Below are 22,232 nucleotides of genomic sequence, written 5' to 3'. Positions count from 1 at the left end.
ATTCAATGCAATCTTGATCAAATCTCAGCAAGTTATTTTGTGGATATTGATAAAACAATTTTGAAGTTTATACAGACAAGCAAAATAGCCAACAGAACACTGAAGCAGAACAGAGTTGCAAGACTGTCATTACCTGACTTCAAGACTTACTATAAAGCTCGTTAATCAGGACAACGTGGTATTGGCAAAAGAAAATTTCAATAGCTCAATGGAACAAAATAGCCTAGAAATAGACCTCCATAAATCCAGTTAACTGATCTTTGAAAAAGGACTAAAAGCAACACAATAGAGCAAAGACGGTCTCTTCAACTAATGGGGCTGGAAAAACTGGGCATTCACTCGCAAAAAAAAAAAGAAAGAAAGAAAAAGAAAAAGAACCTAGGCACAGACCTACACCCTTCATAAACATTAACATGAAATAGATCACATGTCTAAATGTATATCCAAATTATAAAATCCCTAGAAAGTAACATAGGAGAAAATCTAGATGACCTTGAGTGTGGAGATGAGTTGTTTTTTTTTAAAGATTTATTCATTTATTTGACAGACAGAGATCACAAGTAGGCAGAGAGGCAGGCAGAGAGAGAGGGGGAAGTAGGTTCCCTGCCAAGCAGAGAGCCCGATGCGGGGCTCGATCCCAGGACCCTGAGATCATGACCTGAGCCGAAGGCAGAGGCTTTAACCCACTGAGCCACCCAGGCACCCCTGGAGATGACTTTTCAGATACAACACCAAAAGCACAAAAAGAGGGAACTGATAGCTAGACTTTGTTAAAATTAAAATTCTCTGCTCTATGAAAGATCCAAGTCACGAGAATAAGACACCCCACAGGGCAGGACAAAACATGCAAAAGATGCCTCTGAAAAAGGGCTGTTATCCCCAATGTACCAAGAACCCTTAAAACGCAACAGTAGGGAAAAAATCCCATTGAAAAAGAGTCTTAAAGATATTAGCAAACACAGCGACGTGCACCCAGCAAATGCACCATGAAAACGAGACGCCACTGCACGTCTGTCAGAACAGCCCAGAGGCAGGACACCGACAACACCGAGTGCTGGGAGGACGGGGAGCAGCAGGAGCTCTCAGCATGCCTGGCGGGACACAGAGTGGTGCAGCCACCATGGAAGGCAGCTTGGTGGTTTCTTATAAAACCAAACGTACTCTTATTTACACAAAGGAGCTGGAATCTTAGAGCCTCACAAAAGCCTGCACAGAGTTATAATGGCTTTTCTCAAAATTGACCGAACTTGAAATGTGGATATTGTTTGTGACTTCAAATCTCTGAGGCAATGATGGCCCTTCAGTAGGCGGACAGCCATGTGGAGAAAGATAAAATAAGGTCCACCCCTCACACAAACGGAAGTGACCTCAAATGGATCTGAAGTCTACAGGCAGAAGTGACTGACAGAAAACATGGCGGAGCCCGAGCGTGGGAAAATCTTCCCAAATAGGAAGTGGGTCAAGAAAAGCGCAGTAAACACGTGTGCAAATGTGAAACTGAGCAAACTCGTGCCCAGGAAAGTGCTTCATAATCAGTCAGAAGACAAGGAGAAATTATTTGCAGCATATATTGGATGGAAAGGGTAAACACCCCAAAAAGTGAAGAGTTTTTATAAAAAGTGAGGGGGAAATGACCCAAGTCCAATGGAAGACAGAAAAGATATGTGAACAGACAACTTACAAAACCAGATGATTCTTCATCCTATGAAGAGGTTCACCTTCACTCCTGAAGGAATAAAGAGAAGTCCACAGAGACCCCACGGCTCCCCCATTAGAGCACAAGGGGTGAGTGTTAACGCTCTGCCAGCCCTGGGAAGGGAGACACGGTGATACCCAGCTAAACTGATACACGTTTCCCCGAGAGCTCGCATTCCCGCTCGTAGGAACTCACCATAAAGACACACCTCACTCACACAGCATGAAAATACACGTCTGGGGTCACACGTGCAGCATGGTGTGAAGTTGTCAAGTTCAGGCAACAGCCCAGTGCCACACACAGGAGCCTGGCTGAGTGAACCGCAGACACTCACACAGCAGAGTACTGTGCGAGAAGCCTCTGGGTAGAAGGGGGGATTTCTGGGAGAAGAAAAAAGGTGCAAAAGAGCACATAGAAAGGAAGGGAATGAAGTCTACATGTATCTGCTCATCTTTACAAAAAGAAAGGATAAACCAGAAAGCAGTGACACTAGTTATAAAAACGTGGAGGAGGCCCAGAGGGAGTGCTGTCCCTGAGTGTGCCTTTGCGAGCAGTTCAATTTCTGGAAGCGTGGGAGAGCGTGGGGAGTCAGATCCTGAGACCGAATGCTATCAGAAAGATGTGAACCCGGTTACATTTCAAATGAAAAACCAGCACACGGAAGCAGGAGGGCTCCTCCAAGGAATTTGAAGACCCTGGATCTGCCTACAAACCTGCAGTTGTGTAGCCAAGCCAACAAGCAAACACAGGGAAATTGCTGGAGTTGGGACTCTCACTGCGGAGGGTGGGCGCAGATACAGAACAAGCAGCCCACGGAGACCGGGGAGCTGGAAGGTCAGCCTGGCACTGGGGTTTCTCACACACACACGTATGTGTCCACAGGTCTGTGTGCGGGCATGCCCATCCTCCCCAGCTCCATCCACAGAGAGGACCTAAAAACAGACATCCTGAGAGCAACGTACACATTTCACACCCAGACCTTGGTCTCTACAACCATTCCCCACCAAAGGAATCAGAGCCCCTCACACAGCTGATTTCGGGGCTGGGACAGAGAGGCCTAAGAGCCTTGTACCAGGAAGTAGGGAAGCACTCCAAAACACAGCAACGCCAGGGTGTGTCACAACACACAGCCCGTGTGAACTTGGTGCAGCGTGAACACCACGGTGGTTGGGTATGACTCAAGACGGTTAAGGCCCAGCGGCAATCCACAGACGCATGCTGATAACCGATGACAAATATGTGAATGCTGATGCGTTATACGTGAGTGACAAGAGCCAATAACACATCGATAATAAACACTGATGACAGATAAAAGGGGAAAGGCGGGGCTGGCTTGCGGAGTGTTGGGCACCAGCTGGAAGGCGGGAGTGCGGCCAAGGCCAGCCGCCGTGCAACCATCAGTGGGCACCAAGGCAGGAGAGGCTGGAGGAGGTCCTCCCAGTGGACGAGTCAGCACACACGCTGCTCGTCGGTGCTGTGGATGACACAGCAGCTACAGGTAGGAAATGCCATCGCCTCCTTCCTGGGACACGCTGGGGCACGTGTGGTCAAGGCCGTGCCATAGGCAACACTCTCCAACGACTCAGAAAATGCAGCCTTTATGCACATGAGCAGTGGGGGTGCCTGGTGCCTACGTGTGGCACAAGTGCATGTGGTGCGTGTGCACGTGGTGTCGGCACATACGTGGCAGGAGTATACGTGGCATGTGTGCGTGGTGAGCGCACGTGCCCAAGTGCGCATGTGCAATAACACTCATTTCTGCGCACTGTGCTCCGCGCCCGGTGGTGTTGGATACGTTCCGGGTACCTTGTAAATACTTCTTACTCAGTAAAGCGTAAAGATATAAAAACTATCACTTAAGACAACCTATGTGAAGGGGGTCTCTGGCAATGTTACTTCTCGTGAGATGTCTAATAAAGAAACATCTAAATTTTTATTCTTGTTCCTCTTTGAATTCCCCAGTTTTGTGTGGGATGGAAATGTCATGCCTGTGCCCACAAAGGCCTCGTCCTGCAGCTCAGGCAGGGGAGGGGGCAGCAGGCACTGTGGTTCCCACTGTCCATCTTCACAAAGACTCACAGGATACCCCTCCAAGGGGGCACTTTCTCGGGTGCTCCAAGAGGCCCAGGGGCAGCGGCCGAAGTGCAGGGCAAGGCCTGCGGTCCCTGCCGCTGTGACCGCATGTGGTCTTGGGCAGCCATGGAGGAGCTGGGCCTCTTCCCTCAGGCCTCCGTCCAGGGCACGTCCGCGGTTCTGCTGTTTCTTGTATGGTCTCCTCTGCAGGGACGCTGATGGAGCTCCGATGTCCTCAGAAGAACGCCGGCCCCTGCTCAGGAAAGCCCACGGAGCCTCTCCAGAAGCACCAGCTTTGTCTGCAGGTTCACGTCCAGCGGGGGCAGCGTGGTCAGGTTCAGACTCACGCCAGTGGTGCCTGCGATGCCGGCCAGGACCCGGTGCGTGTCCCTGTAGAGGGCCAGGTGCGCAGGGGCGGCCTCCATGAGGAGGTGCGTGTAGGTCAGCATGTGCCCTGACCCAGGCCGCACGTCCTCCCTCTTGTCATACCTGTAAGATCAGAGCGTGGCTGTACACCTGAGGCCCCAGGCTGGCTCCCAGCATCCAGGTGCTCCCAGGGAGCCCATGCACTGCCTCCTGGGGGAGCGCCTCGTCTGCAGTCATATCACAGTGGGAACATACCTCCAGCCACTGTTGACCTCCAAAAACCGGGACACACCGGTCTGTGCGGCAGCCACGTCGATGTGCAGAACGACATCTGCGGAAAACCCCGTATGCTCAGTGAGACCTGAGAGCTGCGTGCCCCTGGCCAGAGCTGCAGCTGGCCCCAAGCATGGCCCCGAGTGCCCACCTGTCCCAGGGAGACCCCAGCACAGACCCGAGCGCCCACCTGTCCTGGGAGACACCAACTCATGCAGTTTCCACATGGCCACGCCACCGGGATAGTTGAAGTGGGACACGTACAGGGCTATGGCCGAGTATGTGGCATTCACCAAGAGGTGTCCTATCACAAGGACGGACCCCACCTTATACAGCCAAGACTTCCTGTAACTGTTCAGCCTGGAAGGAGAGCAGTGCGTTTCACAGAGATGCTGCGACGGCAGAGACCGTCCCGCCTCAGCCCCACAGCCCTGCAGCCCTACAGCCCCGTTGCGGAGAGCAGCAGCCCCGTGGGACCACCCTCCCTATGCCCCAGGCACCCTCTCCAGGGGCCGCTGGTTCTGTGCCGCGCCGGCCCCTCCCTCAGTAATCCCACACCTCCGTCTCCTAGCCCCAGCCCACTCCCCTGCCTTTCCCCTTTCTTCTGGCCTATCCCCTGCCCAGACAAACACTCTCCACACGGGGACGGACCCCCGAGCTCCGCCCCCAGCCGAGAAGTAGGCCCTGGGGACCACCCGCCCAGCTGCCCCGCAGCCACACCAAGTGCCCTCCCCGGGCGGCCGAGCCCTGGACAGTTCGCACCGCCGAGTGGACACAGGCCTGACGGACCTCACATGAAGCGGAGGCCGGCCCCTCCCGACCCCACTGCCCTCCCCGCTCGGACACGTCCGTCCGGCTGCACAGCGTCCCCGTGTGCCAGCGAGCGCGTGGCTGGGGGAGGGAGGACTCACAGGCAGGCACAGCCCCTGGCGGCCACCACGTTGAGCAGAGGGAAGGCGTAGATGACGAACCGCAGCTCCTTGTGCGGCAGCAGCGAGTACAGCGCCACGAAGCCCAGCGCGGGCAGCAGCAGCGCCAGCGCCCGCCTGTCCACGGCGCCCAGGGGCACGAAGAGCAGGCTGCAGCCCAGGCCGCGGGGCAGGGCCGAGTAGAAATACCACAGCAGCGGGGAGGTCTCGGGCGGGAGGGTTAAGGAGGCCACACGCCAGCCAGTCCCCCGTCCGCGCGGAGTGGGGCGGCACGGCCGACAGGGGTTCCCGCCTGTGGCTCCCAGAGCCCCCAGACTCCCCGTCGCCCACAGGATGGCCCGTCCCGAGGCGGGTGCGCTGGGGACTCATCACACTTTCCTCTGAGCTCGCGCGGATGCTGGACGGTTCCACGACCAACCCTGACGCGGTCCTAAGACGACCCCGAACGCTAAGGCAGAAACTCCACGTCCAAAAGTGAGGCGGTGCTTCCACAGGGAGGAAAGCAGCTCCCGCCGCCTCGCCTGTGCGGCCTGACCTACGGACACCCCGAAGGATACTCCCCAGTTGGAACTTTTGTTTAGGACCGTGTTGTACCAGAGCACCTTTCCCTCCGGCCACACGAGATAGCGCCAAAAATAGGAGTCCACAGCCACCGTCAGTCCTGCTGAGACAGAGGAGCCCGTAGGAGCGCACCGGCCGCCCGAGTGGCTCCGGCTTCCCGGTCACAGGTCAGCGTCCCTTGAGGCAGCCACACTGGCACGGACACCACGCACCAGGCCTCCTGGGGAGCGGCGCACACCTTGGGACCACCGTGCCCCCAGCCGGCCAGGCGCAGGGCCCGGCCACCAGTCCCGGCCCAGACACCGGGGAGAGCCTGGGGACAGAACCCCACGCAGGGGTGAGGGCCTCCTGGGGGCGGCTCGGGCGGAACCGCCGGGGAGCCGCGTTCAGACTCCGTCACGCTGCTCGAAGTTAAGGCGATTTCACTTAGTAAAAAGCCGCGCTCCGGAGTCTCTCTTCACCTTCCTACAGGCAGAGCAGCGCACCCCGTGAGCACGGCTCTGGCGAGTCCCACTCACCTAAGCAGAGCAGCCCGGCCGGCACGGCACAGCGCAGGGCCTTCGCCACAGAGAGCCTCCGGGAGCTGAGAAGCAGCAGCAGCGCGAGGCCCAGCAGCAGGCTCAGCTCGGCTCTGAAGACGAGGATGGCGAAGGCTGAGAGCCGGATGAAGCGGGTCCACTTCAGCTGTAGCCAGGCCGTGATGGCCAGCAGGACTGCAAGACACCGGGGCCAGGGCAGGCCGGTCGCCTTCCTCACTGCGAAAGCCCATGGAACCCTCCAGAAGACAGCAGTGTCGCTCAGACCCAGATGTGCTGACACGGGGCTGCGGGTTCCAGCCATGGCCCTGCGCCATCACGCAGTCTGGGGCCACCTGCGCAGGCCCGACGGCACCCAGACCCCGGATGCCTGCGTTCCCGCAACGGGCCGCCTAGCTGCTCCAGGCCCCAGCAGCACACGTCCAGCACCACCCTCGCCTGGCCTCCCTCCCGGGCATGCACCATGTCTTGCTGGCGCCCCGCCTGCCACCCTTCCACCACATCCCACAGGCTCCGCTGCTCAGATCGGCGCAGACCCCCAGACCCAAGCCATCCACAGCCCCTCGCCCACCGACTCTCGGTCTCCTCGTGGCTCCCAGGGTGTGGCCGTCCCATGCCCCTGCAGGCAGCTCCTCTCGGCCAAGCGCTCACTGTCCACACACCAGGGACCCTCCCAGGCAGCCTCCTCTGTGCACCTGCGCCTCTTGCTGGAAGCCGCACCGCCATCCAGCACGAGACCCTGCTGCTCGTCACAGGCCCACCCGCTCCAGGGCATTTCTGAGATGCCCAGTGGGGTCCAGCTGTCCGCAGGCAGACGCGGCCCAGACGGACGCCCCTGCCCCCGGCCGGCATGCCCAGTGACCGGCGTGGTCGGCGGCTACCTACCCACAGGCAGGGCCAGCACGTTGGGGAGCGTCCGTGTGCAGTAGAACATCAGATGGAACTGTGTGGCCGTCACCCAGCAGAACATGGTGGCCACCGTGGCTCCAAACTGCCGTCTCACTTCCTTCTGTAAAGTCCAGAGTCCGAAGACAACGCCGAGTCCAAGCACAGCCCTGACTGAACAAACATGGCAAGGTGTGGTCGGCAGCGACAGGCACGGGCCAAGGGGACCCGACAGGTTACCTGTGATGGCGAGTTAATGGCCAGAGGACAGTAAAGCCACCTCAAAAGAGGGATGTCGACCCTGCTACTGAAGACGGACGGGGTGTGGGGAACGGACAGCCTAGACCCTGGCACCCCAACCCCACAGCTCTGCTGTGACCACATGGCCCAGGGCAGGCGAGCCCTGGGGGACACAGCCACCAGGCAGGGTAGGTGTGTCCGTAGGTCAGTGTGACTGGCTCAGCACCCTGAAAATGTCACGTCGCCCCGTCTGGGGCTCCTGTGACCCCACAAAGCCAGCTGAGCCTATCTAGCTGCCCCACGTGATGGCAAGATTTCCAGGGGTCTACGGACAACCAGCCACAGAGTGTGTGTGCGTTTGTGCGGGAATCTAAGGGAAGTCTGCGTGCGGCCGCGGCAGAAATGCACCAGAACGGAAACATGGTGGCGGCCGGCTCAACGATGACGTTGTGGGGTGGCGGGCACAGACGCTCTGAGTCCGGATTAACAGCTGTCCACCCAGGCGCACAGAAGATCCGGAACCCTCTGCACACGGTGTCCACGGCGACCTCCAGGGGCGGGAAGGAGGCTACCGCTGCAGGCTGGAAAGCTCCGCGGTGAAGGACGCCCTTGCAGGGGTGCGGCCCTGTGGGAGACGTCACGCGCCCGCCGCACCCCTGCCGCTCCCGCCTGCGGAGCTGGGCCAGTACCCTCACGTCGCAGTCTCGAGAGCAGGAGCAAGAGGCGCTCCGTGAGCTGTCCCAGCTGACACCCCAGAAGGGCCCACGCTGCAGCCGCCCTCGAGCTCCGGACCACCATGGCGAGTGGCTGAGGATGGCCAAGCTTCTGAGAGAAGGACACTCCTGAGGGAGGGAGCCTCTGCCGGGCTCCTGGAAATCCCCCGACCACACCAAGGCCCTCCCTTCTGTCATCCAGAGACCCCTTACCCACTAGCTGAGAGTAAAACTTAGACGCTTCCAGCAGGGACAGCACGTAGACCGCAGGGCTGGAGAGCACCGCCACGGCCAGCGGCCCGAGGAACGTCCTGGGGACCACTCCGGGGAACTCGAGATGGTCGTACTGCAGGGGGAAGGGGAGGTCAGCGGGCGCCCGAGCTGGGAGGCTGCGCGCCTCGGACGCAGGGCTCACCTTGTCCACATCCAGCCGGTGGTAAAGCAGGTCGTGCGTGGCCTGCAGGTTGAAGCTCTCCTCCACTTTGGCGTAGGGGCAGGCGAGGAGGTGGGTGGCGGCCACAGCCAGCAGCAGCCCCAGCAGCCGGCGCTGCCTGCCCGCACCCCACGCCCTCCTCCCAGCCATGGCGTTCTCCCTCCTCCCCGGCCTCCAGCCGTCCTCAGCCGCGCCGCTCCGGGAGCCCTGGGAGAAGATGGAAACACAGGTTCCAGGGTTTCCAAAGTCCCCCGAGGTAACACCCGGGGGAGCTGAGTGGAGGGAGTGTGCGAAGTCTTTAAACCACTGTTGTAACCTCGGTGAATCGAAACACATCGAAAGAGAAAGTTCAAAGAAAAATCACGCTTGAGTGCCTTTCCCGGCTTAACCACCTCCTGCTGAGCTGTGGGAGGATCTTCCCAGGACCCAAGGATTTTTTTGCAGAACTGAGGGGTCCTCGGCGCAGCCGGGCCCGGGGCTGGCCCAGCCTCTGGAGGGCCCGGCCCCTGCCCTTGAGAGGCTCAAATCTGGCAGGAGAGTAGGACCCTGTGGCGGGGGCAGAGAGACCAGGGACAGGAGGCTGTGGGGTGGGAGGGATGGGTCTGGAGGACTGTGCAGGGGCAGCCACAGGAGGGCAGGAGGCGGGACCCAGAGTTCGGGGCAGCCAGTGGAGCCAGACTAGACGGGAACTTTGGCCGCCTGCCAGGCTGCACCTGCCCTCACCCTGGGAGCCACGTGGCACCTGGGCGTGGCCCCAGACTGGTCCTGAACGTGAATACGTAGGTGGCAAAAACAGGAACGTATCCTTGCGGGGTTCAGACAGATGCGTGTGCAGTGGTGACGCCGGTGGGGGGGGGGGGGGTGAGATAGTTTTCAACTTGTCAGGAGGGAAGGTGGCAAGCTCTTCTTCAAGTTTCTGGCCCCCCCTCCCCTCTCTCTTTCTTTTTTAAGATTTTATTTATTTATTTGACAGAGAGAGAGATGACAAGCAGGCAAAGAGCCAGGCAGAGAGGGGGAAGCAGGCTCCCCGCCAAGCAGAGAGCCCGATGTGGGGCTCCATCCCAGGACCCTGAGATCACGACCAGAGCGGAAGGCAGAGGCTTCACCCACTGAGCCACCCAGGCGCCCCTTCATAATAAAGTTTCTGGCTTCTCTTAAAACAGGCTTGATTTTATTTGATCAACACCAGAAGGGCCAGGAGCCAAAGGAGAGAGTCAGGGTGCTCGCTGCCTTCTGACAGGAGGGAGATGTACGGAGTCTGTGGCCCCCAGAGACGCAACTGGGGGATCCACGAGGGAAGGAAACTGCGCACGAGGAGCAGGAGTCCGGCTCCAGGTGGCGGTGAGGTGGGCGCAGAGGGGAAAGAGGCTTCACTAACAAGAATCGCCGAAACAGCCGCGACACCCGACGGACACAGGTGTTGCCCGGGTGTCCCCCTCCTCCTGGAGCGTAAGCAGCTTGAGGGTGGCATTTCTCCGGTCTCCCCGCTCCGGGGAGGAGCCGCTGGTCAGCACCGCGGCCCACGTGAGAGCGTGGCTGCCGCTGCCCGCGGAGCCGGCTCACGGGTCCCACGGCGGGGCCGCCGCACGGGACGCGCTCCACGAACCCCAGCAGAATCCGCCGGCTCTTCCCCGGGTCGTCACAGCCGCCCCGGGGTCACCACAAACACCCCGATGCTCCGGCGGCCCCAGGACGCGGGCCCTGCACGCTCAGCTCCGCCGCTGCCCAACGGACACGCGCTGCCACAGGTCCGCTGAGAACCGGCGCCCCCTCCCCCACCGACCCCGCGCCGCCGGCTGCAGGGACGCACACGGCCATGGCCAGCGCGGTGTCCCTTTGCCGCCAGGGACGGAGGGCAGAAGCCCCAGCCGCGCCGAGACCGAGAGGAGCGCCCGGGACGGCAGGTGCGCGCCGCGCGGGGCCGGAGAGGGGCCCCGGACGCCGCAGGCGCGCTCAGCCCGGCTATCGGCGGAGGAGGGACCGGCGGGCGCCCTCCTGTCCCGCCGGCTCGCGGGCGAAGGGCCGTACCGCAGGGGGACAGCCCCGGGCGGGGCACACGAGCGGCAGCTCCAGACCAGCGACGTCCACGGCCCACGCAGGCCGCGGCTCTCCCCTCTCCGAGCCTGGCTCCCGCGCCTCCCCGCCGCCCTCCCGGACAGTCCGGGTCGCGCCGTCGCCCGCCACCAGCCCCGACAGCCCCGGCCGCGGGAGCGCGCACTGACCTGGCCTGCCCGCCGCGTCGTCCCTCGAAGCGCACCCCCAGGACGGCTCGAGGCCGGAAGCCGGCGGGCGGAAGCCGGGGACGGACGCGAGGCCCTCGCCCAAACCTAACATGGCCCCCAAGCCTGGTCCCCGCCGCGACGGACGCTCGCCCTGCCCGGAGTAAAGATGGCCGCCGTGGGCGGAGCGCGCGAGCGGCGGGCTCGAACCTCCACGCCCCCGTCCGCGCCCCCTCCCGGCGGACGCTGACCCGGGGCCTTCCTATTGGCCGCTGCTCGTGGCGAGCCCGGATTGGGCCACATGGGGACGGCCTGGGTCCCAGCGGCCAATAGCGGCGCTAGGGCTGTCGGTGGGCGGGACGCCGCCCGGCTCCGTCAAGTAGCCCCGGGAACGGCCGGCACCGCGGAGCGGGGGGGCGGCCGCGGAGGCCGAGTGCTCGGCCGGTTCCCGCTGGACGTGGGGTCTGCCCGCGCGGCCGCGTCCTGCGCGACGCTGCCCGCCTCGGCCCGCCATGCGCTCGCCCGCCCCGACCGCGCTGGGGCTGCTGCTGCTGCTGCTGCCGCCGCCGCCTGCCGAGGCCGCCAAGAAGGCGACGCCCTGCAAGCGCTGCCGGGAGCTGGTGGACAAGTTCAACCGGGTGGGCCGCTCGCCCCGGGGCCGCGGGCGCGGGGTCGGCCTGGGGGCGGCGGGGCTGGGGGCGCCCCGCGACGGGCCGGGCTCGCCGACCCAGGCTAAGCCTGCCGGGGACCGGGGTCAGGAACCCGGGGTCGCCCCGCGATGGACGGGGTCACTCCAGGAATGGACTCCATGTCACCCTGGTGATGGACCTGGGGTTACTTGGCAATGACTGGGGTCACCCCACAGTGGACTCGAGTCACCCCCATGGGGGGCTAGGGTTGCTCCCTCGACAGATGTGGGTCAGGGCAGCAGCACTGAGCTCTGTGCCCGCGCGCTCTCCTCAGGGAATGGTGGACACTGCGAAGAAGAACTTCGGAGGTGGGAACACGGCTTGGGAGGAGAAGTCGCTGTCCAAGTATGAATTCAGGTGGGTGCCCTGCTCTGGCAGCCCGGCTGTGGCACTGGACGTGTCCGCATGAATGCCGTCACCCACATCGACGATGGACACACGGAAGGTCCCTGTGCAGTCACCTGTGCGCTGGCCCCTACCTGGCCTTTTGCCCCCACACTTGTCCCCGTGTCCACTTTCCACAGGGCAGACAGGGTGGCCTCTCCATGGTGCACACGGGAGCGGGAGTGGAATCCCACCACGTAAAGTGTCACCGGCTTCCCTTCCAGTCCAGTCCGTCCTGGCCCCCTTGCGCCCTGCGTCAGGGTCTCCCCTGCACCCTGACCGCTGCCCTCTGAGTTTAGTTCTCCCCGTGGTGCCCACTGCACTTGTCCCCAGTGGACGTGTCCCCCACCAAAGTGCCACCGTCATTCCTGCTGGCACCAAGCGGGGCCTCCGGGCGTCCCCGTGGGTCAGCCGCTGACTGCCTGGGCTTCCCTTGTCACCCGGTGGTGCCGCGGGCCGCTGCAGTGAAGTCCGCCTGCTGGAGATCACCGAGGGCCTGTGCGGCAGCAGCGACTTCGAGTGCCACAGTCTGCTGGAGGAGCACGAGGGGCACCTGGAGGCCTGGTGGCTGCGGCTGTGAGTGCCCCGCGCCCCACCCCGTCCCCCCACCCCAGCCCTGCATCCCCCACCCTCTCTCCTCCCAAGTGCCGGCCCTGCGCCCTCACTCTCTCCCCCACAGCCCTGTCTCCCTGCACCTCCCACCCTGTTGTCCCCTCCCGTCCCCACACCCTGTGCCCCACCATCCCCCACCCAGCCCTGCACCCCACACCCCCAGACACACACCCCCGCCCCCCCCCGCCCCCCCCCCCCGCCCCCCCCCCGCCTCCTCCCATGCCACAGCTCCAGCCCCACTGGCTTCCCCTGCGTGTTCACTGAAGCTTTCGTGACGTTTTATTTCTCAGTTTATAAGTTTGAAATAACTTCGGACTTAGAAGTGTCGGCACAGGCTTGTCCTCCTTCTTGCCCGGGGGTCGCCGTCTCTTCTTACCGTAACGTGGTGTGGGCAGCGAGGTGGTTATTGGGACGTCTGGTTACCCCAGACCGCTGTGTCCCTAACGCCGCGACGCTCTGGAGCGAATGTCGCGAATCGTGTTTTGTTTTGGAGAAACCAGTCACGTGAGCTTTGATGCACGTTTTTAATTCCTCAGGAAGAAGGACTTTCCTGACTTATTCGAGTGGTTTTGTGTGAAAACGCTGAAGGTTTGCTGTTCGCCAGGAACGTACGGGCCAGACTGCCTCCGTAGGTTGTTGTCGGGAATCGCGAGTGTCCTGCGTTGTTCCCAGTGTCCGTGTCGTGATTCCCGGGGGGGCAGAGCCGTGGCTGGGACCTGGGGCCGTCAGCTCCCACTGAGCCCTAGGGCGCCCGGTCACTGCCCCCTCCACGCCGTGGGGACCTCCTCCCCGGGGCCAGACAGCCCTGACAGCCTGATGCCGCGCGGGCGCCTCACTCCGGGGCCTGCGGGCCTTCGTTGGGGCCGCTGTGGGTCGCTGTCCACCTGCCTGTGCAGGGCCCTCCAAGGGCACCGAGGCAGCTCTGGTTTCGTGTCCCCCGCCTGGCTCTGCCCACGGAGCAGCCAAGACCCGGGGGCGCGGCTCGGGCGTCTGTTGGGTGGGATGCGTCACGTCAGCTCTCCCTGGAGAGCCAGGCTCTTCCACGAAGAGACACGCTCTGAACCGAAGTCACGGGCCGCTGTCCAGCATCACTCGTCACTCTGGGTGCCCAGCGGGACAGAGCAGACGTGTCTCGAGTCCGACCCTGTCCTGGGTCGCGGCCACCTCCTGCTGTCGGCGGGCGGGTACTGCGGCAGGCCGTCCTCACCGACACCCTCTGTGCGTCCATGTCCCCATTGTCCCCGTTGTCCCCGTGTTCCAGGGGAGGCTCCCAAGCACCTGCAGACCCCGGCGTGTCTGCTCCCCCAGACCTGGCTGCTCTGGCTCGTGTGGTCGGGGGGGCTGGCCAGAGGGAGTGAGGACAGAGTTTACAGGGGACGGAACAGGAGTGGTCGTGAGGTCAGGCAAGCAAGGTGCCACACTCCCGGGGCACACTCAGACTGGTGGGTTCGTGTCACCCCCAGCGTGCCAGGGCGGCTCCCAGAGGCCCTGCAGCGGCAACGGGCACTGCAGTGGGGACGGCAGCAGGCAGGGGGACGGGTCGTGCCAGTGCCACCTCGGCTACCAGGGCGCCACGTGCTCCGACTGCATGGACGGCTACTTCAGCTCCCTGAGGAACGAGACGCACAGCATCTGCACAGGTACGGGGGCTGCACCGGCCTTCAGCCCGCGGGCCTCGGGCACACTGCAGCGGCTGTCTCCTGGAGCTATGGGCACGGATGGGGGCCTGCTGGCTCTCACCTGCACCCCCGGAGCTAGGAGGCCTGGGGACCCCGCGGAGGGCTGCAGGGCCGTGAGCAGCCCCGATGGTCTCGCTCACTGTCTCTGAACATGCCCAGGAGGGGAGAGCCAGCCCCGGCCCCACGTTCTCTGGAGAAGGACTGGGCAGGTGGATGGTGCGGGGCCAGCGGTCACGTCCCACCCATGCTAGCCTTGCTTCTGGGTGGCCCGGCGCCACGGTACCCCGCAGAGGCCTGCTCTTGCCCGCGGCCGCCTGCACAGGGTGACCCGCTTGCCCGGGGCGGCTGCCAAGGCCCAGGCCCCGCGCAAGAGGGCAGACGGCAGCATAAACGAGAGCCAGCACCCCTGAGGCCACCGGGTGGGACCTCCTGGCCTCCAGGCTCCCCCTCGGTCGGGCCCCCCGCAGGCCTGCGGGCTCGGACGTGTCTGTTGTGACCGACCGCACTGAGCGCCAGGCGGACGCCGGCCGTGCTTCCCGACGTCAGTCCGCAGCCCCTTTGGGTGGTCTGTGCGGCGAGTGGAGCGCCAGGAAGGCCGTGTCCTCTCTGGTCCCGGCGCCCAGGCCCTCAGCTGGCCCGGGACGCGGGTGCTGTGCGGGGGCCCCGGGGCTGGGGGCCGCCTGGCAGGCGTGGGCTCCGGGGTTTGGGCCGCTGCCTTCCTCGGGTCATAAGCCATTTCCCTGGGGTCCACCAGAACGTGACCGTGAGGGGCCCTGAAAGCCCGTGGAGTGTTTCGCTCGTCAAGCCCGGGAATGCTGTGGGTCACGAGTGTAGATTTTGTGGTCGTCCCAACGCGTCTCGCTCTACTAGGGTATTTTCGTATTTGTATTTGGTTTTTGTTTTCATCCTAGTGAAGGTAAATTCTTATTGCTGAAATGACCTTTGTGTTCGGTTTTTTACTGAAAATGGCATTCCCACACATGACCGACGTCCCACCTCTGCTTCCCAGCTTGTGACGAGTCGTGTAAGACGTGCACCGGCCCGAGCAACAGGGACTGCGGCCAGTGCGCCGTGGGCTGGGCGCAGGAGGACGGCGCCTGCATGGGTGAGGCCCGGCAGGACCCCCAGGGTGGCCCGGCCCCCCTCCTCTCCTCTCTGCCTCCCTCTTCTCCCTCCCTCCTCCCTTGTCCCTCTTCCCCTTCCTGGCGTCCTGCTCTCCTTCCTCCTCTCTTCTCCTCCCCGCTTTCCCTTTCCCCCTTTCTCTCCTCTCCCTCCTCTCCTTCTTTCCTCCCTCCCTCTCCCTTCCCCAGGTACAGGCAGGGAAACTGAGGCACAGACCTACTTTTGGCCTGGAGAGCCATACAGGGGCACTCAACAGACACGGTGTCTGCGTGGTCTAGCCACTCCGCCATGGCAGGGAGACACGCCTTCCTGATACGCACACACACAGCGTGCACAGTTCAGGCCCTGGGCCTCTGCTGCCCCCGTCCCTGCCATCCCCACGTGCCCAGCCTGGTGTGCGCATGTGTTCCTGCCGCACCCTTGCCTCTGAGCCCCAGCCTGCCTGTGAGCTCTGGTTTCCACCCAGCACTGCAGCAGCCCTGGGGAGGCCCTGGCAGCGGCCAAGAGGCCCTTCCTGAGGCCCAGGTGCCGGTGGGTGGGCTGCCCTTAGGCCGGTCAGGGATGGCAGACCTGTCCCTAGTGTCCCATCTGGAGTGGGGAGGCGGGTGGTCCGACTCCGACCTGGAGTTTCTGCGTGTCCACGTGGAGCAGAGGGTGCTCATGTTAGCTGCTGGTCCCTCGTGGAGGCCCCGCCCCCGGAGGCACAAAGTGTCCTTCGTCACCCCTGCCCCTGGGGAGGGGGGCCTCCGGGAGAAACACGGACACACATCCTCCACACAGCGGCCCCCTCCCTGTCCCGCTGGCCGTGGCCGTGGGTTGTGTCCGGTCACCAGCCATGTGACTTCCGCGGGGGCCCTGGGACCCTCACGGCTCTGCCCCTGTGTTCCAGACGTGGACGAGTGTGCGGCAGACACGCCTCCCTGCGGCAACCAGCAGTACTGCGAGAACGTCAACGGCTCGTTCGTGTGCGAAGGTGCCTGGCCTCGGGCCCCTGCGGGCGGGTGACTGTCTGGGTTCTGCCTGCTGTGGAAAGGGGAAGGCGGCACCCACGTCGTCGGTCCCGGCTGCCGAAAAACCAAAAATTCAGAGAAGTTGAAGATAACTTTTAAAACACCAGTTCCGTGGAGCTAAAGCTCTGTTAATAGTTCCACGACACTCTGTCCCGTTCCACGGGCCGTGGCTGCTTCCGCTGTGCCCCATCGTCGCGGCGGGAATGCCCACGACCGTCCGTGTGGGGCCTGCCCATCCTGTTCCGTGGTTGTCTTCAGCGGACTGTGTTGCTGCGTATCGAAATCAGCAATTTTCCCACAGCTGTGAACTTCGCGTTCCTCCGTCGATGAGGTTTTCACATTCGTGCTCGTTTTCTTTGGATTCGTTTCCAAACTGCTCGGGACAGTGGATTGTAGGGTCGCAGTACCCCCGGGAGGTCGCGTGGACGTGCTCTCCAGCAGCGCCTAAGGCTGTCTGCTCCCCACCCCCGCGTCTGCTGGTCCCACTCCGCCCCCCCGCCTGCTACCCCCCACTCTGCACCCCTGTGCCCCCACGTCTGCTGGTCCCACTCCCCCCCACCGTATCTGCTGGCCCCCACACAGCAGCTCTGACCGTGGGGCTCACTGGGGAGCATCCCACGTCTCCCCCCGTACTGTTCCTCCTGCGCTGCCAGCAGGCCAGTTGGGCAGTGTCCCCGAGCTGGAGGTGACTTTGTTTTGCTCTGAGAAGATGGTCAGCAGTGTGCGGTCACAGCTCTGGGGGGCACATCGTTGCTTTGCTGGGAGACGGGGCTGCGGTGTCGAGGACACGCCCTTGGGGCCCCCACACGTCGAGGAGGGACCCTGATGCTGCACGGCGCGGCTTCCGGTCCCGGTGTGCTCACAGGAGGCTGTCGACGCCTTTCTGCTTTTTTCTAGAATGTGATTCCACCTGTGTGGGCTGCACGGGGAAGGGTCCAGGACACTGTAAAGAGTGCGTCCCCGGCTACACCAAAGAAAGCGGCCAGTGTGCAGGTCAGCGCCCTTGCATCTGTGCCACACCAAGATGGACCGTGGCAGGGGGCCACGGTGTGGACGGGCCGTGAGGGGCCGGTGGGGGTGGGACACCGGCTCCGGCTCTTCCTGCGACTCCATTTCCCCAGCATGTGATGCAGAGGCAGCGGGTGGGGGACCGACCGTCTGTCCCGCCGGCCCCCAGGTGTGCCTGGTGCAGGTGCACCTGCCAGCGGGGGCCCGGGCCTCCCCCCACCTCCCACCCCCACAGCCCCCGTGGCTGCACGTCAGGCCTCCACGGTCGGGGCCAGCTGGAACCCGCCTGGAAAAAGGCGGTGAATCCACGGCTGCCCCCGCGGCATGAGCTTGCACCAGGCTTCCCCCTTCACGGCCTCCTGCACTGCCCCTTCGCTCCTCTCCGTCCGCAGCGCTGACCCTGAGCCTCGTGCTCTGCTCTCCGAGTCCCTTCCCGACTGTCGTGCTTGTGGGGCAGCAGCAAGTCCCGAGCGCGGGCGCCCGGTGACGGTGGCCTGTGTGCGGGCGTCTCTTGCAGACGTAGACGAGTGCGCGGGGCCGGAGAAGGCGTGCGCGCGCCAGCATGAGAACTGCTACAACACGCCCGGGAGCTTCGTGTGCGTGTGTCCCGAGGGCTTCGAAGACACGGAAGACGCGTGTGTGCAGACGCAGGCCCCGGGCGGCGGTGAGTGGCAGGCGCTGGCGGTGCACGTGCGGAAACTCCCAGCAGTGCGGCCCGAGGGCGGCGATGGCTGGGGTTCCGGGCAGACGGGAGGGGAAGCGTGCCTGTGGGGAGCCCTGGCCGTGACCGCCCCGTGGGAGGTGGGGCCGCGCAGGAGGGTCCGTGACCCTGGAGTCAGCAGGCGGGCTCTGCGTGGGCTTCCTGAGAGCCCGAGGGCAGCGGCCGCTCCGAGCCCGGAGGGCAGGTCCGTCCCGTCTCTGCACTTCCAGCGGCCGTTAGGCTGCGTCCCTCCAGTCTCTGCTGGAGGCCTCTGTCTACGTGGCCTTCTCGTGGCTTGTGTGTCCGTGTCCGAATCTCCCTCTTCCTACAAGGTTGCACCCCAGTGACCTCCTCTCACCTTGACCATCCGTAAAGTGCCCCCAGTTCACAGCTTCCAGGGGTGAGGATGGCCCCAGGTTCTGGGGGACATGGCTCTGCCCACGACCGTCCCATAGAAGTCGTGGAAGAACGTGGAGCAGAAGGGCCAGTGTCAAAACGACGCTGACAGAGTTTTCCTGAACAAGTAAGACCACAGACCCCAGAAGCTCCCTGACCCCGAGCCGGGCAGCGAGGGCGAGCGCACAGCCAGGTGCCTCGGAGCCAGCTCCGGACCTACCAGATGTCAGCGGGGAGCAGAGCCCCACACCGCCTCTGCCCCAGCATGGCCCGGGGGGTGCCTCCCCGGTCCCTGTCTTCGTCTCCCACACCCGAGAGGCCTCCTGCCGCGAAGCCCCTGCCCCGGCCCCGTGGAAAGCTCTCGTGCGGGGGTCCCCCAACAGCTGTGTTCATTTCCCGGCAGAAGTCGCGGAAGGAGACCCCACGCGGCAGCCCTCGCGGGAAGACTTGTGATGCGCGTCCAGAGCCAAAAGCCGGACCCGCCCTTTAAGTTATCGAGACTGGTGACCCGGACGTGCGGTCCTCACAGGTCCCCGTTTCTCCAGGGGACGCGGAGGGAAGCTGCGCCCGGGAAGCGGCTCGCACACGCTCGGCCCTTCGGAAAGCTGCAGTCCCTGGCGGCCCTAACCCAGAGTTGTATATTTTGATACCGTTGTTTCTAATAAAATTGACCACTGGAGGTCGTCAGGCCCAGGGCACGCGCGAGTCTGTCTCACTGAAAAAGCAGGAAGGCTCCAGGGTGGGTGTGGCCCTCACGGGGTGGGGGGGGCGCCACCTGCCTCTCTGGGGCGGCCCCCCCCGCGGGCACGGGAGTCTTGATGGGGAGAGCAGCTGTTGTGGAAGGACCCCCAGGGCTGGACACGGCCGTCCCGCCTTCGCGGATGCCGCCGGAGAGGAGAGCCCCGGGGCCAGTTTCTCTGCGTCAGATGGAGGCTCGGGTGTCATAGGGAGGCCCCCCCGGCCCCCTCCCCCAGAGTGTCCTCAGCCGTCGGAGTGTCCAAACCCCCAGGGCTCTGTCAACCCCCATTGAGCGCCTGCATTCGTGAGCTCCCGCACCTCCGCACCCGTCCACGCGGCTGTCACTCTGGGGGCGGCCGCCTGTCCCCCGCTGTCCTGGCACCGAGGGCCGCCGTGTCCACGCGCCCCCTTGCTGCATCTGTGCAAGGGGACCCCTGCAGGCAGGACTCCATGTGGTCCTCGCTGGGCAGGGGTGCCCACGTGCTGGCAGGTGGAGCCCGCCCCAGCCCCGTCCTGTGTCCAGTTCTCCCTGGACCTCCATGTGCCTCAGCGGGCCTCCCTCACTCCGCCTCCGTCTCTGTGGTGGAGAACAGGGTCAGGCGCCCCAGAACTCCTAGAGGAAACCGAGTCACGTGGGATGGACAAGGGCGGCCACAGCCCAGTGGGGACGCTGCTCTTGTCCGGGCCAGACCTGTCAGGGAGTCCACGCACATGGTCTGCTTCTGGACGTGGGGTGTGGGTCTAGGCCATGGGACACTGGGAGCCTTGTGGTGGGAGAGGCTGCCACTGTAGCTGGGGGGGCTTCCAGGGAACCCCATGGGCTGGGGGGTTCTCGGAGGGAAGGCAAGCTGGAGAGCAGGGGTGAGCAGAGGCATAACAGGTCGGTGGGATGGAGCCCCTCGGGTGGAGGTGCTGGGGGGCAGGGCAAGGAGAGTGAGGCCCAGAAGGGAGGCCCTGGTGGGGTGTGCATTACCCATGGCCCCAAGGAGAAACCACACCCGGGAACCCAGGCTGCTGCAGATGGTGGGGAAGGGCTCAAGCTCAGTAGAGGCCGGGCCAGAGCCGGTGGTCCCTGCCCTCTTGGCCTGGCACATGGGACCCAGGCCTGAGTAGCTAAAGCCACAGGCGAACGTGGCTGGGGCATGGAACTGATGCCCTCTTTCCAGTTAGAACCAAGAAGGTCCTGAGTCCTCATGGTGGGGTCGCCTGGGTGGCACCCCACCCCTAACAGGGCTCTGTGGGCACCAGCACACCCCTCCCACCACAGGTGACATTGGTAGGGTCCTGGGGACCCTACCACCTGGCAGTGGGGAGGGGTCAGGCCCTGCTGTTTGGACATGAGGAGACAGTCCCACAGCCGGCTCTCCTGTGGTCCTCACACTGGCCTGCCGAGGTTTTTGGGGTCCTCTTGGTCTGTACCCTGCCCTTCTGTGCCAAGTACGCACCCCAGACCACCATGGCACCAAACGGGCCCAGGGAGAGACGAGGCCAGGGCGGGCATCTCTGTGCTGACAGCAGCTGTGGCCACGGGCCAAGGGTGCCCCCTGAAACCCCACTCAGGGCCCCCCAGCAGGGCAGTGGACGGCTCAGGATGACCTGGCTCTTGGAACGGACCAAGTGTGGTCCCACCTCAGGGCCTCTGTCCTGCTGTCCTGCTGGGGGCATCAGGAGCTGTCTCCTCTTGCTCCGTTCCTCCAGCGGGGTCCCACTCACCTGTCACCTCCCAGAGCATGCCCTGACCCCTTCCCCAAGGCGCGCAGGTCTGGAGCCAATGCTGGAGCGCCCCAGGCTCCGCGTCCTCACCTATAAAGAGCACCTTCCCAGTCAGGGGACATACAGAGAAGGCGGAGGGTCCCAGCTAGCCCGTGGTGTGTCGGGCTGTCCTGGGACACGATGTGGGCAGGAAGGGTGCACCTGCCCCAGCATCACTTTGCCAGGCCTGGCGTGGGGCTCCGGGTGCAGGCAGTGTCCCGGGGACCATGGTGGTGGGCGCCGGGGCGTGGGGACCAGGGGCTGAGCACTTAGATGTCAGAGCCCCTACCGGGCCTGGGGCTCTGCTGGGCTTGGAGGTGATCCTCTGGAATCCCCCGCCTCTGGCGGGACCCCTGCCCTGCGCCCTGGTTCAGGCCTGGTGGAGCCCAGCCAGGACGCTCCCGCGGGTCCCGCCCCCAGATGCAAGGGCCGCGGCCGGCAGGTGGCGCTGCAGGACCGGCCCTGGCGGCTGCGTTGCCTGGACCCAGCGGAGGGGTGGGTGGGCGCCGCGGTGACTGCCCTGGAGGGCGGGGCCCCCAGGGCAGGACGCGCTGTGGCAGGGACCCCCAGCCCCCGGCACTGACAGGATTGTCGTGCTCCCAGGATCAAAACTCTGCAGGAAGGGGTCACGGAGGAAACAGGCAGGACACAGCCTCAGCGGCCCCACAGGGAGCCCCAGACCTCACGACCGTGGAGTGACCTGGCCGCAGTGCGAAACTGCCTTCTGCTCCCTCTTCCCAGCCTGGATGCTGCCCAGGGAGGGGCTCAGGGACCAGCGTGTCAGCACCCACCCACGCCCCCGTAACCACGGAGACACCGCCTCGCCCCTCAGGACCCCAGGTGCAGATGCTGCCCCCCCCAAGTCGGGCACCCTGCCTCTCCCTGGGTCCTCTCCCACTGGCTGGGCTTCTGCTCCCCACTGACCCTGGTGCACGGGGCCTGGAGGACCAGACAGCAGGGACTCCGCGGGGCCAGGAGGCTCGTGTTTCCGGGGCTCTCGGCTCTTGGACCGCAGGGTCCTCTGGGGACACAGCACCACGCACAGGTCCTGGCGGCCTTCCATACCCACCCTGCCAGGCCAGAAGCTTCAGGAAGTGTGGTGCCGGGGAGCCCCATGGCCACGGCCCACCCCACCCTGACCTTGCGGGACCCCGGGTCCCTCGTCTGTGGTGTGATTGCACCAGGTCCCGCGCCGCAGGTGCACACGTTAGAAGCCAG

The 22,232-nt window shown here is 63.8% G+C and overlaps 2 protein-coding genes across 6 annotated transcripts; one reads left to right on the top strand and one right to left on the bottom strand.

The window, feature by feature from the left end:
• Window positions 1–702: 702 nt before the first annotated feature.
• LOC111157563 (ALG12, alpha-1,6-mannosyltransferase) lies at window positions 703–10,982 on the bottom strand. Its single transcript, XM_022519079.1, has 10 exons — window positions 10,928–10,982; window positions 8,688–8,912; window positions 8,486–8,618; window positions 7,320–7,493; window positions 6,417–6,611; window positions 5,895–5,998; window positions 5,320–5,543; window positions 4,599–4,768; window positions 4,391–4,466; window positions 703–4,258 (listed from the first exon to the last, which is right to left on the bottom strand). The coding sequence occupies exons 2-10, from the start codon at window positions 8,853–8,855 to the stop codon at window positions 4,027–4,029; spliced, it is 1,476 nt and encodes a 491-aa protein (XP_022374787.1). The 5' UTR covers window positions 8,856–8,912; window positions 10,928–10,982; the 3' UTR covers window positions 703–4,026.
• Window positions 10,983–11,315: 333 nt separating this feature from the next.
• LOC111157659 (cysteine rich with EGF like domains 2) lies at window positions 11,316–19,222 on the top strand. Of its 5 annotated transcripts, none has more exons than XR_002641311.1 (10): window positions 11,316–11,562; window positions 11,888–11,970; window positions 12,463–12,573; window positions 13,146–13,237; window positions 14,073–14,249; window positions 15,298–15,393; window positions 16,300–16,383; window positions 17,318–17,413; window positions 17,946–18,651; window positions 18,928–18,992. XR_002641311.1 is itself a non-coding variant. In XM_022519273.1 (10 exons), exons 1-10 carry the CDS (start codon window positions 11,437–11,439, stop codon window positions 18,975–18,977), a joined length of 1,062 nt encoding a protein of 353 aa, XP_022374981.1. In that variant the 5' UTR covers window positions 11,316–11,436; the 3' UTR covers window positions 18,978–19,222. The 5 variants fall into 5 exon arrangements, 4 of the variants coding, with proteins under 4 accessions (XP_022374981.1, XP_022374978.1, XP_022374979.1 ...); XM_022519273.1 differs by having other exon boundaries at window positions 17,946–18,092; window positions 18,928–19,222; XM_022519270.1 differs by having other exon boundaries at window positions 17,946–18,995.
• The last annotated feature ends 3,010 nt before the right edge of the window (window positions 19,223–22,232 follow it).

This window comes from Enhydra lutris, unplaced genomic scaffold (genome assembly GCF_002288905.1).
Source record: "Enhydra lutris kenyoni isolate GAN:26980312 unplaced genomic scaffold, ASM228890v2 scaffoldscaffold55, whole genome shotgun sequence".
NCBI classification, from domain to species: domain Eukaryota; kingdom Metazoa; phylum Chordata; class Mammalia; order Carnivora; family Mustelidae; genus Enhydra; species Enhydra lutris.
The sequence above is the reverse complement of the archived record's forward strand: the minus strand, read 5'-3'. Positions and strand labels throughout refer to the sequence as shown.